The 24,769-nt window shown below is 37.5% G+C and overlaps 1 protein-coding gene across 1 annotated transcript in view; it reads right to left on the reverse strand.

Moving 5' to 3' along the window:
* pigk (phosphatidylinositol glycan anchor biosynthesis, class K) overlaps positions 1-24,769 on the reverse strand; it is a 37,007-nt gene that overhangs the window by 9,428 nt on the left and 2,810 nt on the right. The window contains exons 6-10 of the mRNA XM_055058262.1: positions 24,481-24,577; positions 22,691-22,808; positions 20,416-20,526; positions 18,404-18,576; positions 7,305-7,380 (exon numbers count right to left, since the gene is read on the reverse strand). Coding sequence (XP_054914237.1) covers positions 7,305-7,380; positions 18,404-18,576; positions 20,416-20,526; positions 22,691-22,808; positions 24,481-24,577 — 575 coding nt within the window. The remainder of the gene's footprint in view (positions 1-7,304; positions 7,381-18,403; positions 18,577-20,415; positions 20,527-22,690; positions 22,809-24,480; positions 24,578-24,769) is intronic.

The raw sequence follows: 24,769 nt of genomic DNA on the forward strand, positions 1-24,769 counted from the left end.
TTTATTGTTGTCATAGCAACTGCCTGCCAAGATGGCTGCCAGCTACAAAGTTCCCGGCAGTGTGATGCTTCCTGTTGTTCGTGCTGACCCTGAATGACTGACTCTTTTTGAACTCTTATACGTTTCGTTTTTTTGTTTTCTTTTTCTTTGTTGTTTTTTTAAAAGGAGCATTTTGGTGAACCACAAGACACCTTTTCAGAAAGCTTTAACCGTTTTCCAATATTTTATTCTGGTTCAAACGGGCACATAGCTGGAAGAAAAGTGATCTTCCCTACTGAGACTTTGACAAAAACCACCTGAAATATGATTGGCAGCTAGTTCAAACTGCGACTAACGTCAAAGAGCATTAATGTAGGGGAAACATGCTGGGTTTTCCTGCTGTTTGTTTCTAATGAACGATTCACAGGTGAGGCGGCAGAGCGACCACAGGGACGAGAAAAGCAGCAGTGAGGAATTCACAGGCTAAACAACAACTGGCCATGGATGTCTGTGAGAGGATTGTGAACATGTGGCCATCGGGGGCAGATAACTGCAGGAACAATGGTAGCTAGAGGTGAGTGCGAGTCTGTTGTTATTTGTGTAAATGTATACGTATGTGTGAGTGTTTATATAAGAGGATGTCCTCGGGGTAAAGAAGAGCAAAAGGAGATGGATCGAGTGTGACAGGTCGCCACATCAGCAAACCCAACAAGAAAAGGACAATATGTCATCTGGTAAACAAAGAGGGAGGGAAAATTCAGATAAAACCTGAAAAAAAAAAGAAAAGAAAAATCTCAAGAGGGTTGAACCATATGGCCGTTAAACATATCGCGATATGAGCTTTTCATATCAGTCAGTATCGATAATTATTGTTTGGTTTTTTTTGTTTTAAATATGTTTTAAATATATTAATATTGTTGTTATTTGAGGATGAAAGCGCCTCATCTTTTTCCTTATTTTGATCATTTCTCATTATCCGCAAATAAATACATAATCTTTCCTTTCAGAGACATGTCAGTAGTTCATAAAAACAATGTTCATTTTACTCAAACAGAAGAAAAAAAAGTTAAAATCAGCGAATCTGATCATTTTAAATGGTCTCTTAATTTTTTCAGAGCTGTATCCGTGAATCATTGTAGATACAAAACCTCCCAACAGTTATGCAAGTTTTCTTTAATGAAAGAAAAAACCATCTTACTAATTTATTTATTTTAGACTCGACTGAAGTAAAGTGAAAGATTTTGTCTTTTCGAAGCAATAAAAACATGATTTAGGTCACTCTATTTTAAAAAGTTTCAATAGTTTTGTCCTAATTAAATAAAAACGTCTCCATCAACCCTCTACTGAGATAAATTTCTGTCATTCAGGGGCCGCACTTTGGACACCCCTGTGTTAGACTGTCCGTCACAAAGCCCCAATCTCAGTCTGGTAAACACTTTCCTACAATCCTGACTCACTTCTTCCAGTTCCGACTGGAGGAATGGGCCAAAACCACAGCAAACAGAGGCTTTTGAGACGACTGTGGCAGAGTGGAAACAATATCTTTCAATTTGAATGTTTTGAGTTTGATTCCAGCTTACTCTTTCCTTCATGCCTCCTCCAAACATGGAGAATCATCATTCAGTTTCTACGCACCACAAATCTCTACCGTCGGGATTTCTTTAAATCTAGATTAAAAGCCCGTCTGATTAGAGCTGCTATTTAACCATAATCAATGAAACATTAATGGATATATTGATGTGTAACGATGGAACTTGACAAAATGTAATGTTTCACTTGTTGACTTGTGGTTTTATGATGTAAATCATGTTGAACTGCCCTGTTGCTGAAAAGTGATATACAAATAAACTTGATTGATTGATGCCATTTAATGCCAACTTGCCTGCTGATCTCTGCGTCTCGATGTATCATAGATGTGTAACTGGGTGAAAAGGAAATGAAAACATAAGGCAGGTAATGAAACTATAAACTGCATTATGACTGGAGCTGAAAAAAAAAAGTGTTGAGTGTTCAATGACCTTCACTGATAGAGCTACTGAATGGCAAGGACCTACACTCTGGGATTATATATGTGCCATGTTGTGTGTTTAATTCACCAATAAAATCAATTAACAGTTTCTCATCTGACTGATTGGTGCTAATTAACATGATGCTAATTGCCATCGAGGGAAGTCTGACACGTCTCGTCAAACATTTGCAGTCCAAGGACAAAACCGAAGGAAATTTATGTTGTGCGGATCAGAATAAAGGAACAGCCGGCTCTGCGCGCCGCTGAGACACTTCACTGTATTGCCTTGTTATTTACGCCCCCAGCAAGTGCTGAGACAGTCAAAGTAGTGGGTGTATTATTTTCTTATGAAGCATGTCTTTCTTTTCTAGAGAACATTAATGGAAATTTCAGAGCATCAAAAATAAATTCCTGCAGATATTTGATGAAACAGACAAGGAGACTGGGTTTGGCCTGTGATCTAAATCCCTACATTCGCGTTTTGAAAGAGCGGCATTGTTGCAGGCCGATTTGAGGACATGAGGATTTGCGAGGATCGGGGGAGGGTGGGCGAAGCATTAATTTTCACTGTTTCCATTTTCAATTCTCCCGAGCCATATGGGGTGGCGTCAAGCTGGCAAAGGAACAAATAACAATTTGACGCCGGAGACCAGAGCTCACAGCGACGGATAGAGTGGGGGTAAAAAAGTACAATGCAAGGAAGAGAAAGGGAAGGGAAATGAAGGATAAGAGAGAAGTCGAGTTATTTCCAGGACTGAACAGAATGTGATTAGATGCTGGCAACAGGAGAAGTGTGAAGACTGACAGAGACAGTGGCACTACCTTCAATGACAGGACATTAATCAACCCAGCGCCCACACACGCTCGCGCAATGAGACGTTTGTTTACACAACACACAACTTTTACATATTGACTGTATGTCCATCTGATGACTTTTCTATTTCAAGGCACTGTCTGCTCTACTAGAAAAGAAATGAGGCTTTTTCTTAAATTGATAGTTAATTATCTCTCAAATTAAAAAAGTGAAGCTCCACAAAAATAATACAAAGTTAAACTTTAGAAGACAGAATGTTACACTGCAGTGTAACATGAATCATTGCATCAATGCGGCGTAGCATGGAGGGAATCAGCCTGTGGTTCTTCTCAGGTATAATCGAAGCCAGACTTGATTAAATAGCAGTTTTCAGCTCATTTGGCTGTCCTTAGAGCAACATCTTTCTTTAGTTTGTAAAGTTTCCAAACACTTGGTAAAGACTAAAGACTGATCACATTTCTGTATAAAAATATAAACTTTTTATTAGCATATCCTAACATTTGAGTTATATGCGAAGCTCAATTTTGGACTTCCATTTGTTACAGGTCATATATCAGCTGATTTTAATGTTTTAAAGTTAACATTTTGTAAATTTTTGCATTTAAATTTGGGTCTCAACTGTTTCTAAAATCAACCTAAATTCTTTGGAAAAAAAAAGAAGCCAGCTGTTTGTTTGGGCAATAAATTAATGTTTTCTGGTTTTTGGAAAATTTGTAATTTCAAAAATCTCCCAACGGAACTTGTGCCTAGCAACAAGAGTCTGTCACCTAGCAACCGGAGACAAGCTCCAGCACATTTGATCAGCTGGTTTTACCAATGTATGCGTTGTACAAGGACTGCTGGACAAGTGTTACACTCAAAACAACACTTGTTGCATTCTTCTTGGTTGTGCAGGAGGCTCCAATTCTGCTTTTCTAAGCGGTGTGGTTGCTCAATTGCACATATGTTTGCAGCCATTTTCACGTGCAAGAGTTTAAACATTGGGGGGCGTGTTTATTTGGATTTATAGTAACAATATGCCCTGTAACAGGAGCTCAAAATAGGCAGAATTGAGCAGACTAAAATCTCCTTATCCAAGAATGATTTTGAGCAAAGAATGTAATGAGCATGTTTCGTGTTGCCCATAGATCTATCCTAACCTGCGCAAGGAAAAATTTACTCTTTCATTCTCATGAGAATCTCTGATTAGTATCCATTAAAAAGCAAAGCAATCACAGCACGAAAGCAAAGAGGTTGCAGAGTGCTGCACTCTATTTAGCAGCTAATCAAAAACAGGAGGGCTGTCGACGTGCTTGGTGGACATTGGTCATTCTGCTGCAGTGCAGCTGGGCCACAGGGAAGGGGAGAGAGATGACTCTGCCTGTCAGGACCCCCATCTCAACCCCAGCAGGAGCGCCAGCCAATAATCGAAATCTCAGCCAGGAGTCACTAGGTTGCAGAGCGGGTTTGTGAGATATGGGTGTAGGTGCATTTACAAAAAGGAAACAAAACAGAGAGGTGTTGAGCAGAAATATGAGTGCAAAAAAAAAAAAAAAAACTAATTGAAAGACGAAGTAAGGCAATAGAAGAAGCAGATGGAGAAGAGTTTACAGGGTCTGTTTGTGTGGTCGTGAAAGTTTTCCAATGAAGCAAAAAAAAAAAAAAACAGTTTATGAGGCGCTTTTATGTGAACAGCAGGCAGCAGGTCTGATGCTAAACGTTTTGCTGTTGCTGCTGCTGGGTGTGGAAACCCCTCCTGTTTCCTATCACGATGACAGTAAGCTGCTGGCCGGCTCAGACCCCCGGTCAGCTTCGTTTCTACGCTCCCCCCTAGTGACTCCGCTCAGGCTTTAAAAATTGAAAAGCCAGATTTGACACTTGGCTTCAATTCAGCGACCGAGATTAGCTGCTATGTGTTTATGCATTTAAAGTGAGGAAAACAACTGTTCAGCTGTCACATTTCGGACTGCTAGAAAAAAAAATGTAATTACAGTACATTAAAGATAGTCTGCCAGCATTCAAATGTAAGTCATAATCCCCTGGAGACATAAAGCGCATTAAGTTTAGACGACATAAAATGTGGAACATTTAGACAGCAGTCATTAAAATGGCAATGTGACAAAAACTATGTGTAGTTAAACTTTATGTGTTGCACCATTTGGATTTTTAGATGAAGAAAACTGCCAACACTAAACGTACCAGAGTCATTGTTAGCACTGAAAACCGTCAGACCAAACCAGAAAACTTTAACTTTATGTTTAGATTCACTGGAATGCAGGAAAAGATTAATCACCCTGAAGGTTTTGGATCAAAATCTAATCATCTGGAACTGTATCCAAACGTAAACCCACAGCATCTTGCATCCACAATCATTTTTAACACTGTGCATCGTGTTCTGTTTGGGTGATTCTCCAATTTTAGAACCATGTTTAACAGATTGTTCCATATTTTAATATTCTTTCTTTGCAATAAAGTGCTTTTTGCAACACTTTCTTTCTTAATCCAGATATGTGGAGAACACAGGAGATTGCTGCTGCATGTAAAACCTGGGCTTAGAAGAAATTCCTGCAACTTATTCACGGTCACCATTCAGGTCTTGACACCCTTCCAGTTTTATTTTTGTTAATTTCACAAAAACATGCACAATTATACAACGTGCATCTTTGAAAAGCCAAAGTAGAGCCTCCTGCACAACCAACAAGGATGCAGCAAGTGGTTTTTGGATGATAAGCCAACAACAAAACAATTTTTCAGGCTTTTCCAGTCGCCATTGTATAGTGCATACAGCGGTAAAACCAGCTGAAGCTGCAGATCAGCTTGGCTTGCTAGGTAACGGGCAGTGAATGTCAATTGTAACTCAACAATCGGTAGGTTTTTGAAAAGGCTCATTTTCCAGACACCAATAGAGACCAAGCAGTTTTTATTGGTGCTAGGTGATTTTATTAAGCGCTTGCTCTGCTTTTAGAAGCAGGTCAAAGTACAAAATGTGCAAAATGTTAATTTTGCATAAAACGTTCTCTTTACGAACCACAACCGCCTGTGAATCCAATTAATCTATGAATACCCCTAAAAAGCATATAATTGACTATTTCAGTAGTTCAAACACCAAATATACCTTATTATGCATCAATACCCACAATGGAAATCATCTTAGCACTATCGTAAAAGCTAAGGTGTTTCTTATTTCTGCTAGAAGATCTAGTCAATCAAGGAAAGTAAATGAATCTGCTGGATTAAAAACACCAGACAATAGCATGCCAAGTATTTCAGCTTATCAAGGTGCATTTTCCATTTGTTCAGCAAACTAAATCCACAGTCGGCTTAATCTGTCAACATAGAACTGCAAAACGGAGGTCCGGTTTTTGATACTCTTCTCCTGGCTGATACCTTTGTTCAAATGCATGTTGAAAACTCTCTGGATGCTTTAGCTGTCCTCATATTCAAGAAAGCAGCAAGGCTCAGAAAAATCCTACCAGGACAATTAAACACAATTTTAGGTTGATCTGATACAGGAGAGAATAATATAAAGCTCAGTAAAAATTAGGAACCCACATTGAAAACTTCCTGGTTTTTCCACCAAATATTTATTTCTGAACTCTTCCTGAGTTAAACATTAGTATTGTTGTTTCTAAACGCATATGAAAGCGTTTTCTTTGCATTATTTAAGGTCTGAATGCACTGCATCTTTTTAATTATTTTGCCAATTTCTCATTTTCTGCAAATATATACAAAATTTTTGCTTGGAAAAATTCAAAGACATGCTGAATATAAGAACAATGTTCATTTTACTCAAACATGAACCTATAAAAAGTCAAATCTGATCATTTCAAGAGCTCTCTTATTTTTTTCCAGAGGTGTAGAAGCTGATGTATTTGTGAATAGCAAATACATCAATATATAAAGCATGAGTGCTTGGCAATAATACCATATTCGCTCTGTATTTCAAACGAGACATGTGAGCAAACACCAACTGTGTCAGCTGTTGACTTGCTTCTGCTGAAGATTAATGCTGCTTCTGTACGTTTCTGAAGTGGGAGAGCAGAAATTGTATTTTTAATGGCCTCATAATGGAAAATCTCACAAGGGTGATACAGGACCAAAGACCAGCTGCTCTGAATGCAGTGTGTGCGTTCGAAAGATGGATTGAGGAGGAAGAGGTGTTCATTTGTGAAGGTCGACCCGACTGAAAGCCCCAATCCATTTGGGAATGAGGTGAATGCGCAATTCTTCCCCACAATCCCGCCCAGCCATTCTGCTGGATTTCACGGTGGCCGGCCTCCAAGCGGACGCCGCATTTCACACTTCCAGCCGTCGCCATAGAGACGACACAAAGACATCTGTTGGTGGATGTTGCACGTAACTTTTCTGCTGTGTCCAAGTTGAGGTCGAGAGTTAACACTTGAAATAAGAGAAGAAAAAAAACAACATGCTGCAAAAAAAAAAACAGCCTGCCAACGCATGTTGCCTCCTCGACGTGTGTGGGTTTGAGTGACCCGACCCCCGCTTGTTTGCACCTTCTCATACCTGATGGATGATCTCAGACACTGGCAGCTGGTCCACGTACGAGTACATCTCTTCACGCGTTTCTCCATTCGCAGGGCTGCGAGAGAGAGAACGGGACGCCGTCAGCATTTATGCAACAAAGAAGGTCATGCTACGGCGAATGCATAGGATAAAGGAAGAAAAGGTGAAAACAAACAGGACTTCTGATCTTTGTTCTGATCATGCAATCAAATTCCCCTCACCGCAAATCAACATCACAATCCCTGTACAATCAAAATACATCAACAGCAGCAGCCAGTCAGCCCTGGAAGCGAAAACAATAATAAGTCATCAATGAAATCAGAAAAAATAAAGTGTTTTGTGGCACAGAACAACAATCTATACAGCAACGATATGCTCAATATGTTTTCAATGTAGCTTAAAAGTGGTGGAGAAGCACTTAGCTTCTAAATGCCACTGATGTTCACACAGAGAACTGAAGGTTGAGTTTTATCTTGAAGAATTTTGTCGCAGGGAGCCAAATTTACTGATTAGCGCAGGCGATAAGTGATGCTAATGACACGGCATTTTATGATTAAAATTGCTCTCATGCAGGTTAAGCTTCTGCTTTATCCATTATAAAGAGCTGCAGTTCTCATCCCCTTCACAGGATTAAAATACAGTAGAAACTAATAATAAACTTCAACAAAGCAGCAAATTGCACAATATTTAAAACAAACATGTCCTATAACATGTTTGAGTGAAAGCCAGCTTTGTGGCACTTAAGTTAGCTTTTATCTAATCTACTGAAATATAAGGTGTTTTGAAAGAGACCGACTCAAATCTTTGTCTTGCAGAGTAAATTTGTTCAATCAAGTGCAAAAGAATGTGAAGACTAAATTAAATTTATTTAAATACAAACAAATCTGCAAAATAAGTGTAAAGTTTTTGATCTACAATGAATAACATCCATTTTCTACAAAAACAAATCAGTCAACTTGAATTGGTTTATTTTATTTTAAGATTTTTATAATTTTTGGGGGGCTAATTAGTACTTTTGATTTTCAAATTTTGGCCTATGAGACAAAATGTTTGGACACCCCTGACATAAAGATATGTTTTGATGACTTGCTCCACCTCAAAAAATGCCACTTTTTTTTATTATTAAGGTTCAACATTTCAGAATGGGGAGAATACTACCTACGATAAATACTAAACTCACATAAGGTGCATCTGAAGTACTTTCTTTCTCCTCTGAATGCTAGAGAAGTAATCACAATCAGGACTTGAACCTGGAAGTATTTATACACTCTGCCACAAGCCAGTTTATTAGGTACATAAACCTCTTCAATAGCTTGTTAACACTAATAGCAAATCAGTTCAATGCCTTTAGGTGTCTCAGAGGTTCCAACCAACTGCGCATCAATGAGGAGGATTTAAGCAGCTCTGAATCTGGTCCAAGTATTTCAAAAGCTGATGATTTCCTTGGATTTTTATGCACAACCGTCTGTCTTCCTGGTTTGACTGAAGTCATGCTTTGCTGATGTCAAGAGGTCAGGCAGGCAGACTAATTCAAGAAGACAGAAAGGCATCAAATAATCATTCGTTATAACCAAGGTATGCAGAAAACCATCTCTGAATGCACATGTCAAACCTTGAAGCAGATGGGTTGTGGCAGCTAATAACAGGAAACTGAGGCTGCACCAGAGTTGGACAACAACAGTTGGAAAAACATTGGTTGGTTTAATGAATCTTCTGTTCAGCAGAAACATTCAGATTTTAGAAAAATTAATCTGGTTTATGTGAAAGAATTGATTTATTCTGACTGGGATCTACTGGTCAGGATGGTGGTGGTGCTATGATGCTGTGGAGAATATTTTTTGATTCACCTTGAGGTTCTTTTAAAGGCCAACAAATATGTTTTTAATCATTTTGGCCTTTAATCCACACAAAAACATTTATTCAGTCTCACCAAAAACTCAGTCCAAAGTGAAGACTTGAGAAAACTTTTTGTGTTTGAGTCTGTACATGAAAAAATTCAGATATAGGGTCTCGACAATTACAGTCCGGGACAAATAATGCGTCACCCACATGCTTTGACATTATTTCCAACTGACATCGTCTTCTGTTTTATTGACTTTATATTATAATAAGCTATCTAAATGTAATTAAACCTATATATCAGTTCACACAAATTAACCTCATGGTGCTACAGGTTGCTGTTTTCAGCTCCTCAATAGATAAATATAAAAATGTTAATTTTTCCCTGTTTGTTTTGATCTCATTATTAATTTGAGATGAGCCTAAACAAACTGTACATAACTGTTCAATGTTTTTTTTTTCTTCTTTTTGTTATGCATTTATCTGTGGTTGTCCTGCTGTCTGCATAGAAAATTACCCCTTAGAGGACAATCAAGTTCATCTAATCTGATCCCAACAGGAAGCTTTGGTTGTTTTGAAGCAATCTGACTGGCTGGTTTCAGTTTTGTGCCGCACTGCCCTCTATGGGTTTGGCATGTTTGAAACAATACCGAGTGGCATATTTGTGCTGGTTCACGAAAGTTAAAAACTTTTCTTAATCCGATCCCAGGTGTACAATGTTCTTAAAACGATTTGATGATAATATAAATTTTTATTTGGATGTTATTTACAAGACCCAAACTCACATTGGAGATGTATTTGTTTTCGAGCGATTTCACATACAATCTCCAACAATGGCTCTACATACATATATATTCAAGCAACTATTTATTCTTTTTTTACACATGAGACTGTTGTCTCATCAGTGCCTTCAAAGACATAAACAGATGAACACATGCAGAACAGGAGGCAGCTGTTTCAGTTATCTTTTAGAAGAACCAGCTGCCAGTTTTTGCCCAGGAAGAACAAACGCCACCTGTTTTTAGGATTCGGCTTAAAGGTTTCCTTTGTGACAAAGCTTAAAGCTCAGGCACTTTCCTGGGATATAGTTGTAGTTATGAACCAATATAAGCTTAGCCTGCTGGAGGATACAATGGCCCTTTTTTTTCTCCTCCTCACACTCAATTTATACGTCATTTATAGTTATTGCTGCCATTGCCCATGAGCAACAGCTCTATTTTTCTCGACACAGAAGATACACTTGGCCCACTGCTTCTGCAATTAGGATGGTGTCTTTTCCTGGACATGGCCATTAACTAAGCTATTGCTGCATTATATTTGTGTACTCTTTGGTTTTGTTTCCTATAAAAAGCCCTCATCACTGCGTCTGTATTTTTTCTGCTTCCTTCATGTATTTTTAATTCCCAGATGGTTTAAGACTGGAACAGCTACAAAAGGCACATTCTTCCTAAAAACGGGAAGCTTCTCATCTACAGTAATCATGAGCTTAATCAGGAGGGACTGATTAAGCTCAACTTCCCAAAAAAATTTTGGGGGAAGTTGCCTATGTTTTTTCAACTGAATTAGGAATATTTTGCACAGCTAAATCTGAAAATGACATTCATTTTTCTCAGTCAGGTCAAGTTTTTATTCTAATTTAATTTAGAGAAATCTGATCTGACTAAATCAATAACATTTTTGTAACGTTATCAGTTCATTTTTGTTAATATTTCTTATCTAAAAAAGGTTTTAGGAGAAAAAAACATGTTTTCTAACAAAGAGTATTAATTACATGTTACAAACATATTTGCATTGTACTTGTATTTCTGTAAATTGAATGACAGACACCTTTAGGGTAAGTACTTGTAAATTGAATATTACGTCTTTATTGTACAAAAGTCTCCATCACCCTTATGTCCAAATGGAGTCTCTTCTGCTGCTCATCACTCATTGATGCCAAATTATCAGGGAACCGATTCATATATGAGAACAAGTCATGCATTTTGATGCTCATGTTGCATCCATAGTTCAAGACATTGACCTGATTGTGCAAAACCGATGTGATTTTTGGATTCAGCACATCAAAACTATCCTAAAACAGTTGAAAAGCACCAGACAATTTTTGGTTGTCGACTTGTGTTAAATATTTACCAATTAAAATGAAAACTAAACTAAAATTGAACGTCTCGATTGGTAGTTTTAGGCCGTATGTAATTAAATTTGAATCCGACTGTATGTTAATTTAATTTGGCTCAAACTGGATTCGATAAGAATTGGACTTGTTTGTTTTCTAAAGTGTCACGATTGCCTCTGTGTGCATCTTGAACCATATAAAAATACTGAACTATTCCAACTTTGGATCGCAAGTGATGCTTCAGCAAACATTTCACGAGACAAAAAAAATCCCTGAACAATTATGGAACTACACATCATCAACTTGCTGTTTCATTCTCCTGCAAGAACATCTTTGCAAAAAAAAAAAAAAAAAGAAATTAAATGCTAAATTTGAAAAAAAAAGCTTACAGATCTGTTATTAGCATAAACATTCACAAAATTCAGATAAGAAAGAAACTCCCAAAAAATGGTTCTTTTACAGTAGCAGTGATGTTTGCCGAACGCCATGCACAAAGGAAAACAAAATAACGTGACCCGATTTCTCTCTGGGAAAGATTTCCATGGTGAGTAAGAACAAATAGGCTTAGGGATGAGAGCAATTGAAAAGTGGGAAAGGATTTGAGGAACAGGCTAAGATGGTTGTTTTTCTTTCATGGGATTTGTTAACCATAACAAAGCCACAACGCATTATCATTCTTGTAGAATAATTCTGCTCTGCAGCAGGTATTAGTAATCTAACCTGGATTACTTCAACTCACTGCGTGTGCTAAGAATTCGATTCATCTGAATTCTCCTCATTTGTGATGAATAAAATGTGTGCTATTTCATCCTTCTTGGCCAGGTTGTTGTTAAAAATCACCTGGTAAAATAAAAAAGAAGAAAAAGAATACACTCTTCTGACTTTAAAGCACAGTTTGGACTCATACCCAGTTAAATGTTTAAATATTTATTCCTATTTTTCCTCCAGATTCAATACATGAAGTCAAAATGACTGTAATTAAAAGGCAGGACGTTTCAAATCCAGAGACAAGGTGTATTCAAAATCAAACTCAAGTATTAATCAATTTCTAACATTAAATCCTAACATCTGTTGTAAATATGGAGATATATTTTAACTTTTTGGTTTCGAAGGAGAAAAAAAGCAATCTGACGAACTTCTACTGGACTTTAAATGTGCAGAAAACATGAGATATGTTAAAAACGAGTTCAATCAAGAGCGGAGACAAAAATTTATTTATGCCCTCCAAATCAACATTTACACTAGCACTAAAAAATGGTTGAAGACAGATGCATACATCTTTGAAAAACATAAGGAGAGCCTCCTGCACAACCAACAAGATATTTTTAGCTCAAGTGACCAAAAACCACAAGAGAGGTTTAAAACCTTCCAGCAGTACCATTGTTTTTTTGAAAGCCTCTCTCTCTCTCTGAAAGTGAGCCAGGCGCAGCAGTCCCAGCTAAATGTCACAGTCGAGTGGCGGTTCAAATGACTGACTGTCTTTCATTGAAAGTTCAAGCCAGCCAGCCTCTGACAAGGTGGGCCAAAAGCTCCTCCGACCACTCGCAGAGTGGAGCAACCTGTTTATCTCCACTTTTTGTTTCTTTCTTTACTCCTACGTTATTATCACCCAACAACTTTCTTTCAGGATTTTGCCCTCTTGCCCTCCACTTCCTTTCATCCCTGTTTGATGCCTCCCTATCTGCATGTCAGTGCGTTCTCTGACAGACAGAGAATGAGCCGCCAAGCAGGGCGGCGATCCCCTGCTGAGCTCTCCATGAGCTCAAAGTGCTTTCTGTCTTTAAAAGCATCGCAGCTGCTCCACCCCTTCCCTTTCAACTTAGCTGCAAGATTTTAGCTCTAACTCAGTGAATGCTATTGTCCATTTTATTCTCCATGACGATATTTCTGGAGAGTTTTCCTCCATCCTTGTAAATGATCCTAATAGATGTAGCCGCCTCCAGCTTTGCTCCTGCTGCTGTCTCCAGCTGCCATAGTTAGGCCTCACTAATTTCTTTGTGCCATCTGGGCCGCTAAAAGCCAAAGCGGTGTTTGTACACTCGATCCGAAGCTGCAGGTCACAAATTACATTAGACTTACATTATGACTCAATGCAGACTGAATTTAGTTGTTATTCGATACTTGTAATTACTCGGGGAACTGCGTAACCTGTAGCAAAATGTATTGCAGTCAAATATCTCCTGTAGCTTGAAGTGAAAAGAGGTGGAGAGGGTGTTTAAATGGATCTAGGCTTAATACCACTAAGTGCCATTCAGTTGAGTAAAAGGATCCAGAAATGTGTCCCGGCTAGAAAATGAGTTCCAGTGAACTCCTCTGCTTGCCTACGTGGCTGAACAGGCTGACAAAAGTGGACTAAAGCAGCACTACATTTATTAAAAACGCGGCTGTGTGAGCTGTATGTAATCTTCTCTCTGTGGGGACACTCAAAGTACTCTTCAACCTATTTTCTGGTCTTATGAAACAATATGTTTTAGTAGCAGTAATAGTTTCTGTTCAGACGGTCACAAAGAATCCTGTAAGAAATCTCTTGTTGATTACCAAAAGAGATCATCCTCTTCTGTTGGCAGATGTTACAAACCAGCTTTTTTTACCAATGCTGATAAATATTGAATAAATAAAAAGGGGGAAAAAAACATTTGGGTTTTGGAATTGCTTTAGCATATCCTGTTAAGTGTCAATAGAAGATTGTTGATGCGTACCTGTTTAAATCCAAATAAGATGCTGCTGCCCAAACCCCCAACTCAACGTTTACATTTGCACATGAAAATGGCTGTAAACAGATGCACAATTATAAAAGCACACATCTTGGAAAGCTTTAGTAGAGCCTCCTGCAAAGCCAGCAAGAATGTAACAAGTGCTTTCTGGATGGTAAGTCAACAACAAAACACTTTTCCAGAAGCCACTGTAGTATACATACAGCAGTAAAACCCGCTGACCAAACGTACTGGAGCTCTGCTTGGGTTGCTAGGAAATGGTACATTGGGACCCTATTGGGAGGTTATTAAAACTGCTCTTTTTCCAGACCAAAAAACAGATTTGCCTGCCTTTAATGGCCTTTTAAAGCGCTTGGGTTGTTTTTAGAAACAGTAGAGACTCAAGTGAAAGTATGAAAAAATACAAAATGTTAATTTTGCATAGATAATTCACTTTTTTTGCATTATTTATGTGAAAAATAATGCAAGAAAAGGGTCTGTACTTTGCAGGGTTGCTAAATGACACATTCCTGCTACATCATGTAGACACTGGGGGCAGTTCCCCGTTATTGTCAGACCAGAGAGGAGCCCAACTACAGGGGGAATCACACTCCTTAGCCTGCCTGATGAGATCAATTACCAATGGTCAGGCTCAGCAACAACAGTGGACCAACTCTACATCCTCACCAGGATCCTCGAAGGTACATTTACTGTTTTATCCTTTTCAAAATGTGGCAGCAAAACACCCAACCACGGTTCACTTGAATGAGAAAATGATGGACAAAATGCTGCCACTGTAAGGCCTTTGAGAGACTTTTTTAGTCACATTCTGATCATAACCAAAGAAGCATTTCTCCTAAATCAACTACAGTCATGTATTTCAGTGACTATGGCCTCAGGAGAGGATCTGTTCTACTGTGTGTCAGGACGGATTTGGTTCAGTGTTCAGCAGAGGAACAGCCTCAGGTGGAGACAAAGTTGAAGATGGAAAGCCGAGGTAGTGTGGACCCATGTGAAGGAAGCACATAGGATGTATTGAACAGAAAATTATGAAACTACTTGGGAAACAAACAAAAAAAGATGACAAAGTATCAAGGAAGCAGTGAAGGAGTTTTAAGAGTTTTAAGATGACCAGGAAAGGTTCACATGGAGGAATATGATGCCTTTTAACTAAAACTTATTCCCAATTTTTGGATAATTTTTGAATAATTAAATTGTATGTTTTATGTTGAGATGCATCAGCGCCTCAGTGTTTAGAAGAAAAACTCCAATAAAATCATCATAACAACAGAATATGTGCTCTGCTGCCACATCGGAGCCTGGAATTACAACCACCACTCCAACCAAAGTTTTGAAATCAGGGAACATTTCTCCAACTTAAGTGATCAGAAGTTTGCCTGAATGAAGGGTTTTCTGATTCTGCAGTATGTGCTCCTTCTGTTCCAGTGGTTCAGCTGCACCAGCTTGTGATTTTTAATGGTTACACACTCTCCAAAGTCTCCAACGCTGTCAGCTCCTGGATTGTGAGACGCATGAGATAGTTCCAGTGTCCAGAAAGGAGATAATGCTCAGATACTCCTATGTGAATCTTATTTTTTAGCTACCTCCACAGTGAAAATGAAAGTGTCTGCACATCCCCACCAAGTGGTCAGGTGTGTGAACTGAAATCTGTCAAAATGACAGAAGCCCTTCAGATTTTTCAGATACCATTTTAAAAAATGGTCAAAAGTGTAAAATATTCAGTTAACATGACTTCTGCATGATGAGGCCTTCCAAATTGAAAGCGTCACATCTCAATACCAGTGGTACCAGTGGAAACAGACTAATTGGTCAGCAATTGCAATATAACACTTTAATGCCAATAGACAATTGTCCATTGATTACTGACAATTAAATAGTTGGACATGCCTCTTTTCTTCCAAATCAGAATTCATTTGTCATTATCTTTTATAGAGAAAGCCATCAGAAACAAACTCCTGAATGAATAAGTCTTAGTTTGTCAGAAGTGTGTGTAATGTTGGGCTTCACTGTACTTTCAATTTGGAGATTTAGCTTCCACTTGTAATTGTTCATCTGAGTGCTAAGTAACTGTGATCAGTAATTGATTTATTAAAGTAGCTGGAAAAAAGGTGGATTACCTGCTGCTGGCCAACGACAAACAAATTCAATACCGAAGCAAACTGCTGTTTACTGCCTGATGCAATGAAGGGAAACATCTCAGGTTTAATCAGATTCAGCTCCGTTTCTGCCAAACATGCATATTTAGAGCCTAATTAGCATCACACCTACCATTTCACATGTCGAAAACAAATTCTCATTTGCTTAATCTGCAACTTCTGAGGCAAACACTTCAACCCCCAGATGATGACAGAATAATCCTGATTTTAGAGATCAAATCTGACTTTAAAAATTAATCAGGTCTCCAGTTCAAAATATTCTCACATTTCACCATGAGCAGACGAAGTGTGTAAAAAACGGTGAAGTTCCTGTAGCATGAAAAGTAACGATTCTTGGAAGCAGAGGCGGGGCAGCGCCTGCTGGTCCTCGGGCACTTCTGCAAACTTTGCTCCGTCGAGCATCAAATAAATGAGGGGGTTGCTGGAATCTTGCATCAGAAAGGCAGAAGTGTGTCTCTGTGTGACTGAATCAGGCCAGCTGCCAGCTCAGTAACAAACTGAGCTATGATCTTGTGTTGTGGCAGATCTAATGCGTCAGGCTTAATCAATAATAAAATAAGAGGGGAGAGTTGCGTGCAATGGCTACCAGGGCCAAAATAGTCACTGACCAAAGCTTGCACTGAAATGTGCCTTTGATTAGTAGCTCAGCAAAAAAGATATAATCCTGAATACCTTCTGATGGCCTAATTAAACACTGTTTAATGAAATTATTAAGAGTGCGTGTGTGTTTTTTGTGTGCATTTGTGCAGAATGTTTGTTTTATTTATGTTGGCATTCATCCATTAGTGTCCATAAATATAAAAGTATATGGATTATCTTAAGGCTTTCTGTGTGAACTGAAATTAATTTAAGAGAAGTTTGTGTTTATGAGGGAGAAAACAATATGTCACTAGTGAAAGCTCTCTACAGGCATCTAGTGGCGGGGTTTGTCGATCACATCTGCTAAAATGAATCAGAAAAATCAGGTAAATTAACCAGCAGAGGGCGCCACACTTCATCATTCAAACCACCAGAAGTAGACATAGCTACAGCTTGAGACAGACAAGAGAAATTGTCTCATTTTGAGCTTAATTCTAATCTGAATTAATGCTTTAGAGTGCTTTTGTTGATCTGAATAACCTGAATAATTACCTCACAAACTCCTGCTATTAGTCAGTCTTACAGTAAAGAGTTGCGTCATCCATCCAGTAGAAACACTTGACCTTAATGAGAAGTTTACTCTTCTGAAAACAGGCCACTCAACACATTACCAGTGGAGAAATCCATACACCAATAAAACGAGTTCTGAACTAAAATCAAAGTCTCATTAAGTTTGGAGAGAAACAATGAATGAATTTGGCCCACGGCACTTCAATTAAAGCACAGGCAGGTTGGCCTTAATGAGGCTTTTATCCAGGTTGTCCCACTTCCAGAAAGTTGGTGTAGCAGAAAGTTTTTTCCATCGACTATTTTTATTCATCCTATAAACTCAATTATGTGGCCAGAAGTTTATTTTGGGCTTTTAATCATTTATTTAAATTGTTCTTTCTTCATAAAGCTGTTTTATAGACATAACTTAAACGGACATTTGTGTCTTCAACAGTGATAGTGAATTAGGCTGATCACATCAGGGCATCTATTTGCAGGGATACTAAAATCAAGGTGTATTTTTACCTCATAATTTGTAATTTAGTGAGGGTGGTATCCTTCCACAGAGTCTATCAGGCCATCATGTTTCAATGTGATCATTATGGGCTACATAATGGTAGCCCAGCATGGAAAAACTCACAAAATCTGATAAATAGGCCGATGTACAGCATCTTAATCAGAAATAGACAGCTCAGAGTCGCTCCCCAAAGAAAGACATCATGGGTATATTCTACATTTTCTGAATCTTTAGACTCTGTTGGGTATTTTAGTTGTCAATTCTTATGTCCCTGATGTCCCTGGATACCACTGGGGGAAAAAATATGCATCTGGTTTAGTCAAAAGGTGCAGAAGAATGTGCATTATTGACCTTTGACAAATGCCGATAACATGAGCCTAAACCAGTCTCGAAAAAGAGAATTTATCCAAAGAGGTTGTTAAATTCATGACATGATAACGATTCTCAGCTACCATTTTGGAAGGGCTATCGTACCAAAATATTACATAGAGATATGTGTCTTTTCAAAAAAAATATGGACAGACTTCGCCACTTTGAAAAAAAAAAAAAAAAAACAGCTGGTAGCTACATATTTTATATACATGTATAAACATTACCATTTAAGTGGAACTGAGGTAATAAGCTCAGCTTACCTCTCGTCCTCTTGCTCGATGGGGTCCGTTAAGTTTACGACTTCAGTGGTGATCTCAACTTTGCGGACGCTACCGAAGAAGTCTGTGATGAGGACGCTTCCCGGATCCCTCTGGAAAAGGTCGGTCCGATGACCCGGAGTGGACACGCACTGACTCTTGGGACAAACTTTGAACTAGGGAGAAGAGAATAATACATTCAGAAGCAACTACAAACTTCAAAGTAGCTACACAGTATAAAACAAGACAAAAGGTAACCCAAGATATGTTAGCACATAAGAGTTATGAATGTCCCCCTGTTTTAAATTTGCATGAAAGATGTTACATGTTTTAGTTGACTGAAAAACATTATAACATGACATAAAGCTCAGAAAAGTAAATTTTACATAATACCACCCCTCGGTCATGGATAAAACTGGCATTCAGATGCAACTTTTTGTATTTGCTTGGCTCACGTTTATTCAATATTATATTTAGTGACAAAAACAAAAACTGAAGAAATCTGTGCATTCCGAATTTTATTTATTTAATAGAGGATAATGCATGTTAACATGAATTCATCACGTAAACATGCCAGATTTAGACAGAGAGGCTCATTTTTATCTGCAGACCCCACATAAGTTGAAAGGATTTAAAAAGACAAAAAGTCGCATCCGTAATAAAGCCACCTAAAAGTATTAGCTAGTTTAAAAATGGTACAAGAAACTTGTGCAGTTTTGATAATTTATATGTCCTGAAACTGTTCAGTGATGTAATAATTTTTGGTCCTAAATTTGAATTTGAAGTCCGAACAGAAAACAACTAAATGGCATAACTTGTTCTAACTGGTTTTTTAACGTCTCCCCAACTTTCATAGTAATTTACAGGAAAATTTAGTTCAACCAATAATTTACTGCGCTGTGGAGAAGCAAATGTTGATGAGGTTTAAGTTTATTCGGCAGGTATTTTTGGTGCTTGGATTGTCAGAGTTGGAAAAAAACTTCCTAAAAATTTTTCCATTAGTAATTTGAGCAATTTATTTATTTTCTATTTATTTCAAAGGAAAATTTTTAAAACAGAAAAAAGAAATCATTAGCCTGACCTGAGCATAATCTATTAGTCAAACAGGACTGGAAACAAAATTACACACTAAAGCCTTATTACAAATCTGAAAGCAGTTTCTTTAAAAAGGTCAAAGCTTTTCAGACTGGATTTAAAAACTTAATGGGCTTGTCAAGAAAATCTATAGAATTGATCAGTAAATCCAGAAAAAGCACCAGAACAAAGAGTGCATCCACAGAAACAGAACAACTGGAACAACTGGATTGTATAATTAGCATTAGTCAGAGCACACAGAGTAAACATGTCGTTTTCAGATAGAACTTCTCACAGTCCTGATGGCTCGGTGGATCTCTGCAGGAGACCAAAAGATGAAAAGAGAGGAACCGCTGAGGCCGAGCTGCGGCGCAGAGCGCGTACGCACAGTCCCTGAGTCCGGTGTCAAACGCAAGCCGGCTCCACGCTTTGTTACCCATTCCTTTTCAAGTCTGGACAAGTCCAGGGAGACCTGCGTGTCTTTCATCTGAGGCAGCCAGAGACCTCGCATTCACTGCCACACGTCCTCCGTGATCAACTTTTTACAGTAATACTAATTTTTTAAAAGCTACCAAATTTGACATCATACTTTAGAAATAATAATTGGTCCACACTCCCTAGTTCTTCACATTAACAATAAACCTAGATAATCAGTCTTTACTGTCTCTGGGTTTGAAAAACCCTATTTAAAATAAATAAACAGAGCTTAGCCTGGTGAGGAGGCAAATAAAACCTGGCAGCCCGTAAGGCTTATAATACACCAGGGGAAGCCTTGAATATGTTATCATAACTTCAGTTCTGGCTTAAAAAACTCAGGTCCTCTGTATATTTACCTAATGTTGTATACTTTACCGTACTGATATTGTCAACATCGGTTTCACTGTATGTTTAATTGTTGAAGGATTTAATAAACATTGAAAAAGGAAGAAAACGTTCTTCACCAGGTCGTTCATGTCGGCTTTGCTTGCCGGGTGGATGTCCTCCAGGAACTCCAGCAGGTAGAAGGTGTAGCGATCCATTAAATGGACTCCTATAGCCAGATCTGGTTGGTGCTAAAACAGAAACAAGGAACAAAAAAGATCATTATGGCTGCATTTTTATTAAAATATTGCTATTTTTGTTGCTATTTTTTTTCCTCTCTCTTTCCCACTTCTACCCAAAATATCTGTGACAATAAAAGAAGGAATGATTGAGAAAATTTAAATAATTATGAAAATCAGAAAATAAGTTGAACAATTACATTTTTGTTGTGATATCACTTGGTTATGTTCTGTTTTGTCTTTGTTCTAAATGTATCTATTTATTTTTGTTAATTTTATTTATTTATTTTTTTGTCAATTTATAGCTCAATATTTCTTTAATATGTTTTTTATATGCACCAATTGGTTAATTTTCCAATAAAAAACTAACTAATAAATTAGAGAAATATAATTATCAGTAATGTTTTCCTCCCCCAATATCCCTTCATTTAATCATAAAATTAAAAGATTTGTTTTGAAACCAATACTCAAAAGCGTTATTACTGCACTGTTCATTTACCACATCAATGAGCGAAGCAGAGCTGTGTAAATGTAATCTTCTGATAGGAGGAAATCACTCCTTAGAGGTTAAGTGAGTTTTAGAGAGCTGCCAATAAGTGCTGGGCAATAACGTCTGAAGAAATATGTTTTCATAACTCTGCTTCGCTCATTAGTGGGGTAAATGTACGGTTCTGCTATGTGGACAGGAGAGAGTAAAATCAATCTGTGCACAGGAAAATTCTTACTGGAGGTTCTTATTTTAGTATTTCCAGCATAAATTCACACATGAAAGAGTATAAAACTTAAATGAATGTATAGTGTGCATCTTACTGGCATTGAAACTATGCTTTAAGTATATTGAACAGGGAATCTAAGTAAATAATAGATTGTATAAACATGCAGCCTTTCTAGAAGCAAATCTTCTTATATAATTTCAATCTTTCCCCACTTCTTTTTTTTAGTTCAAAACATCTCTACCAAGGTTTTTCACCAGAAAAACCTACCAAGGCTCAAAACAAGATAATAAAATAACCAATTTTTAAATAAAAAAATAACTTTTAGCTATTTCTTTTATGCAAAGAAAAAAAGACTTTTTTTATGGTGCAAAATAAGTTAGCCTGGATAGGCATGGAAATAATTAAACGATTACGCTTAATTGCCAATTAACTATTTATTAGATTAAAATTATTTTCATTCGATTAACTAAAGAAGTCCGGTTTGACCTTCTTTTAGTGTTGTAGTTTCCCCGAAATTCTCCAGAGAGCGTTTCTGGTCATCCCAAAGCGGAGCCAGTTGATTCAAGATGGCGGAGAGCAAGAAAGAAAAACGGTCCGAACAGAGTCCGGTTTGGGATACTAAATGAGCTTGAGTCAATAAACTGCTAAAGTTTCACCGTAACCGCGCTCATTAATGCTGGAGCAACGTCAACTTAACCAGAAATTACTGACGTGCAGAAAGACGGAGGGAAAAACAAAGAAAAACTGTAACACAATGTAAAAAACATAATGCCAGTTAGCAGGATTGGTTTTGAGAGCTGCTGCTTTAATGCACTTCATGGATTGAAGTTTTAATGTTCCTTCATGAGCAACAAGAGTTTAACACTTTCACCCATCTTATTATTCAGCAACCTTAGAGGTTCTTGTTTTGTTACATTCTACAATATATTAGTTTATCAATATGAGATAAAAACAATTTCTGCTCATTCAGTCGGTATTGAATGCAGTTCACATCAAAAAATGTTAAAAATTAAAGATGTTTTTTTTTTTGTTTTCAAATTTAAAAATATGGTGTTGATCCCACATCCTTCAGAGTTACTGTAGATGGTGATGGCTGTTGGCAGGAAAGATCTCCTGTAGCAGCCCATATTACAGCAAATTTGAAGAAGGTTCTGACTGAAGCTTTAATAAGATGGTCAGGGTTGTCCATATTCTATTACGTTATGTTTAGTATATTTGGAAAATGTAGCCCTTTATATTAAGGAAAGACAGTCCTCTTGATATAAAACAATCAGATTTTTAGAATGGATGTTAATAATCAGATAAATATTTATAAAACAAAGCTTTTTTCTCGACTTCACTGCAATTAGGAAGATGAACTCTCAGAGGTGCTGTAAGCTAGACTACGGAGATAAAGACCTGCCAAAACAGCTGGATGATTTAATTTACCCTTTGAGTTGTTATGAGGGGGAATAACTCACCGACAGGGAGTCTTCCCCGACCTGACTGCTGGCCAGAGCCATGATGTTTGGAGAGTAAAACCTCTCGTACATGGAGGCGCCCTGACAGGTGTCGATGATGAAGAGCAGCTCGTTATACCTGGACAGAGACACGATCAAACTCATTTTCTAATAAACCCCAATCACAGGGCACACAGCTGGCATTACGCTTGTCCATTTGCTCCAATATAAAAAGCTGTTATCACACAACCCTTCACGCTGCAGTTACCATGGCCACCGAGTAAAAGCATCAGCACCATTCAGTCCCGCCAACACGCCTACACGCTATTCCACCTCCTTCAATCCTTCTGCTCTTCTTCTCCTCTAAGAAAAACCTCTTCCCCCCCATTTGGTCAGACATAAATAATCAAATCAAGCTGATGAATCAAGCTGGTTTGAGGAGAGTAAGAGGAGGTGGCAGTAATTAAGCAGCTAAAGAGAGCAATTATCACATCAGCATCAAAGCGAGCTCGACTGTGGCACAAACAGGTGACAAACAGTTTGGAGAAAACGAGCCACTTCTCAGGTTTCATTACAGCCAGATCTGCATGACGGAGCTCTATGATAATGCAGCGCTATAGTTTGCGTTTATATAAATAAAATAGGTCAAGGAGCTGGAATATGTCTTAGAGGGTTTCTCCTCCTAGTCGTCTATTACAAAACCACAAGGGACGATAAAGCCAAATTATCAAACTCAATCATCTGGATTCATATGAGCCTCTCCAGCGCTACGAGAGCATATGAGAAGAAATAATTAGTGCATTGATTTATTACTTCATTACAAGTTAAAGCTGTTGTTTTGTTGCAATCTAATTGAAATAAATTTAATTTGCATGAGACTTTTCAAAATAAAAATAAAAGCAAAACCACAGACACAAACTTAAAACATATCAAATCAAAATAAAAGATGGAGTCAATCAAAACTACATTGATATTGTTATTTGTATCTAATATACTTGCACAAAACAAAACTAATAAGTCTTTTAGTATAAATTAATCGGCAAAAACTACATTTTTGCAGTTTTTGTATTAGAAATACAAAAAAAAGATGAAGTTAAACACTCAATTCATTTTGAAGTAAAAAAAAACTGCCAAAAATGCAACATGACATTCCTTTAGTGAACAGTTCATGATCAACGGCAGCTAAAAAAAATACTTTAAAATATGAGAAGCTCAGGCCTTTCTGCTTGATGGGGTGTAAGGATGAACTTTTGATTATTATTTCAATTAACTGCATAGAAAAAGTAGGAAACTTTTTAAAATGAAATTTGAACCAGATGAAAACAGACTTATTCAGGGTAGAAAATATTTACAAAGAGTTGAGTTTTTGTCTTAAATGTAAAATGCATACATTTTGTACAGTTTTTGCTTAATTACTGCTCTAAAAATGTTCTTTCAACAAAGGGCCTTTTTTGAGTCAGTAAACTCCAGTTATTGATTCATCAGTTGATGATTAATCCGATTAATTGCTTAAACCTAAATAGAAGGTTATTGTTATTTTAATTAAATAAAGAGAGAAAAATAACAACATCTAAAGATTGAAACTAAAACAATTTATTTATGATATATAAATAAAATCAGCTGATGAGACTTTTATTTGTAGCATTTAATAGCTGATTCATTAATTTGTTATATTATTTGTTGGCCAAGAAATGAATTTATTGTAGCAATTTATTTGCACTTTATTTATAGTAGTTATTCTAAAGTTATTCTAACGAATAACTTTCTGAAGTCATTCTTAATAATGGCAGGATTAGTCCTCCATAATTTACCTTCTTTTCTGCCACATTTGTTCAAAAGCATCAGCCAATTCCACGTTGCTGATCTCCTCCGAATCCTGGAACTTAAGGAAGCCGTTCCCACCGTGACCTGTCAATGAAACAAAAGATATAATATTAAGACACATGGACTGGTAGCAGATAAAAATGAGACAGAAAATGAAAATAAAAACACAGAAGAAAGGTGCTTGTATTTTCCTGATGAAAACTTGGCAAACGATCAAAAAGTGAGAATTGTATACATTTATTTTTTAAAGCAGTTTTAATAAAATCAGAAAATACT

Source organism: Poeciliopsis prolifica, unplaced genomic scaffold (assembly GCF_027474105.1).
Source record: "Poeciliopsis prolifica strain line A6 unplaced genomic scaffold, Auburn_PproV2 SCAFFOLD050, whole genome shotgun sequence".
Lineage (NCBI taxonomy): Eukaryota > Metazoa > Chordata > Actinopteri > Cyprinodontiformes > Poeciliidae > Poeciliopsis > Poeciliopsis prolifica.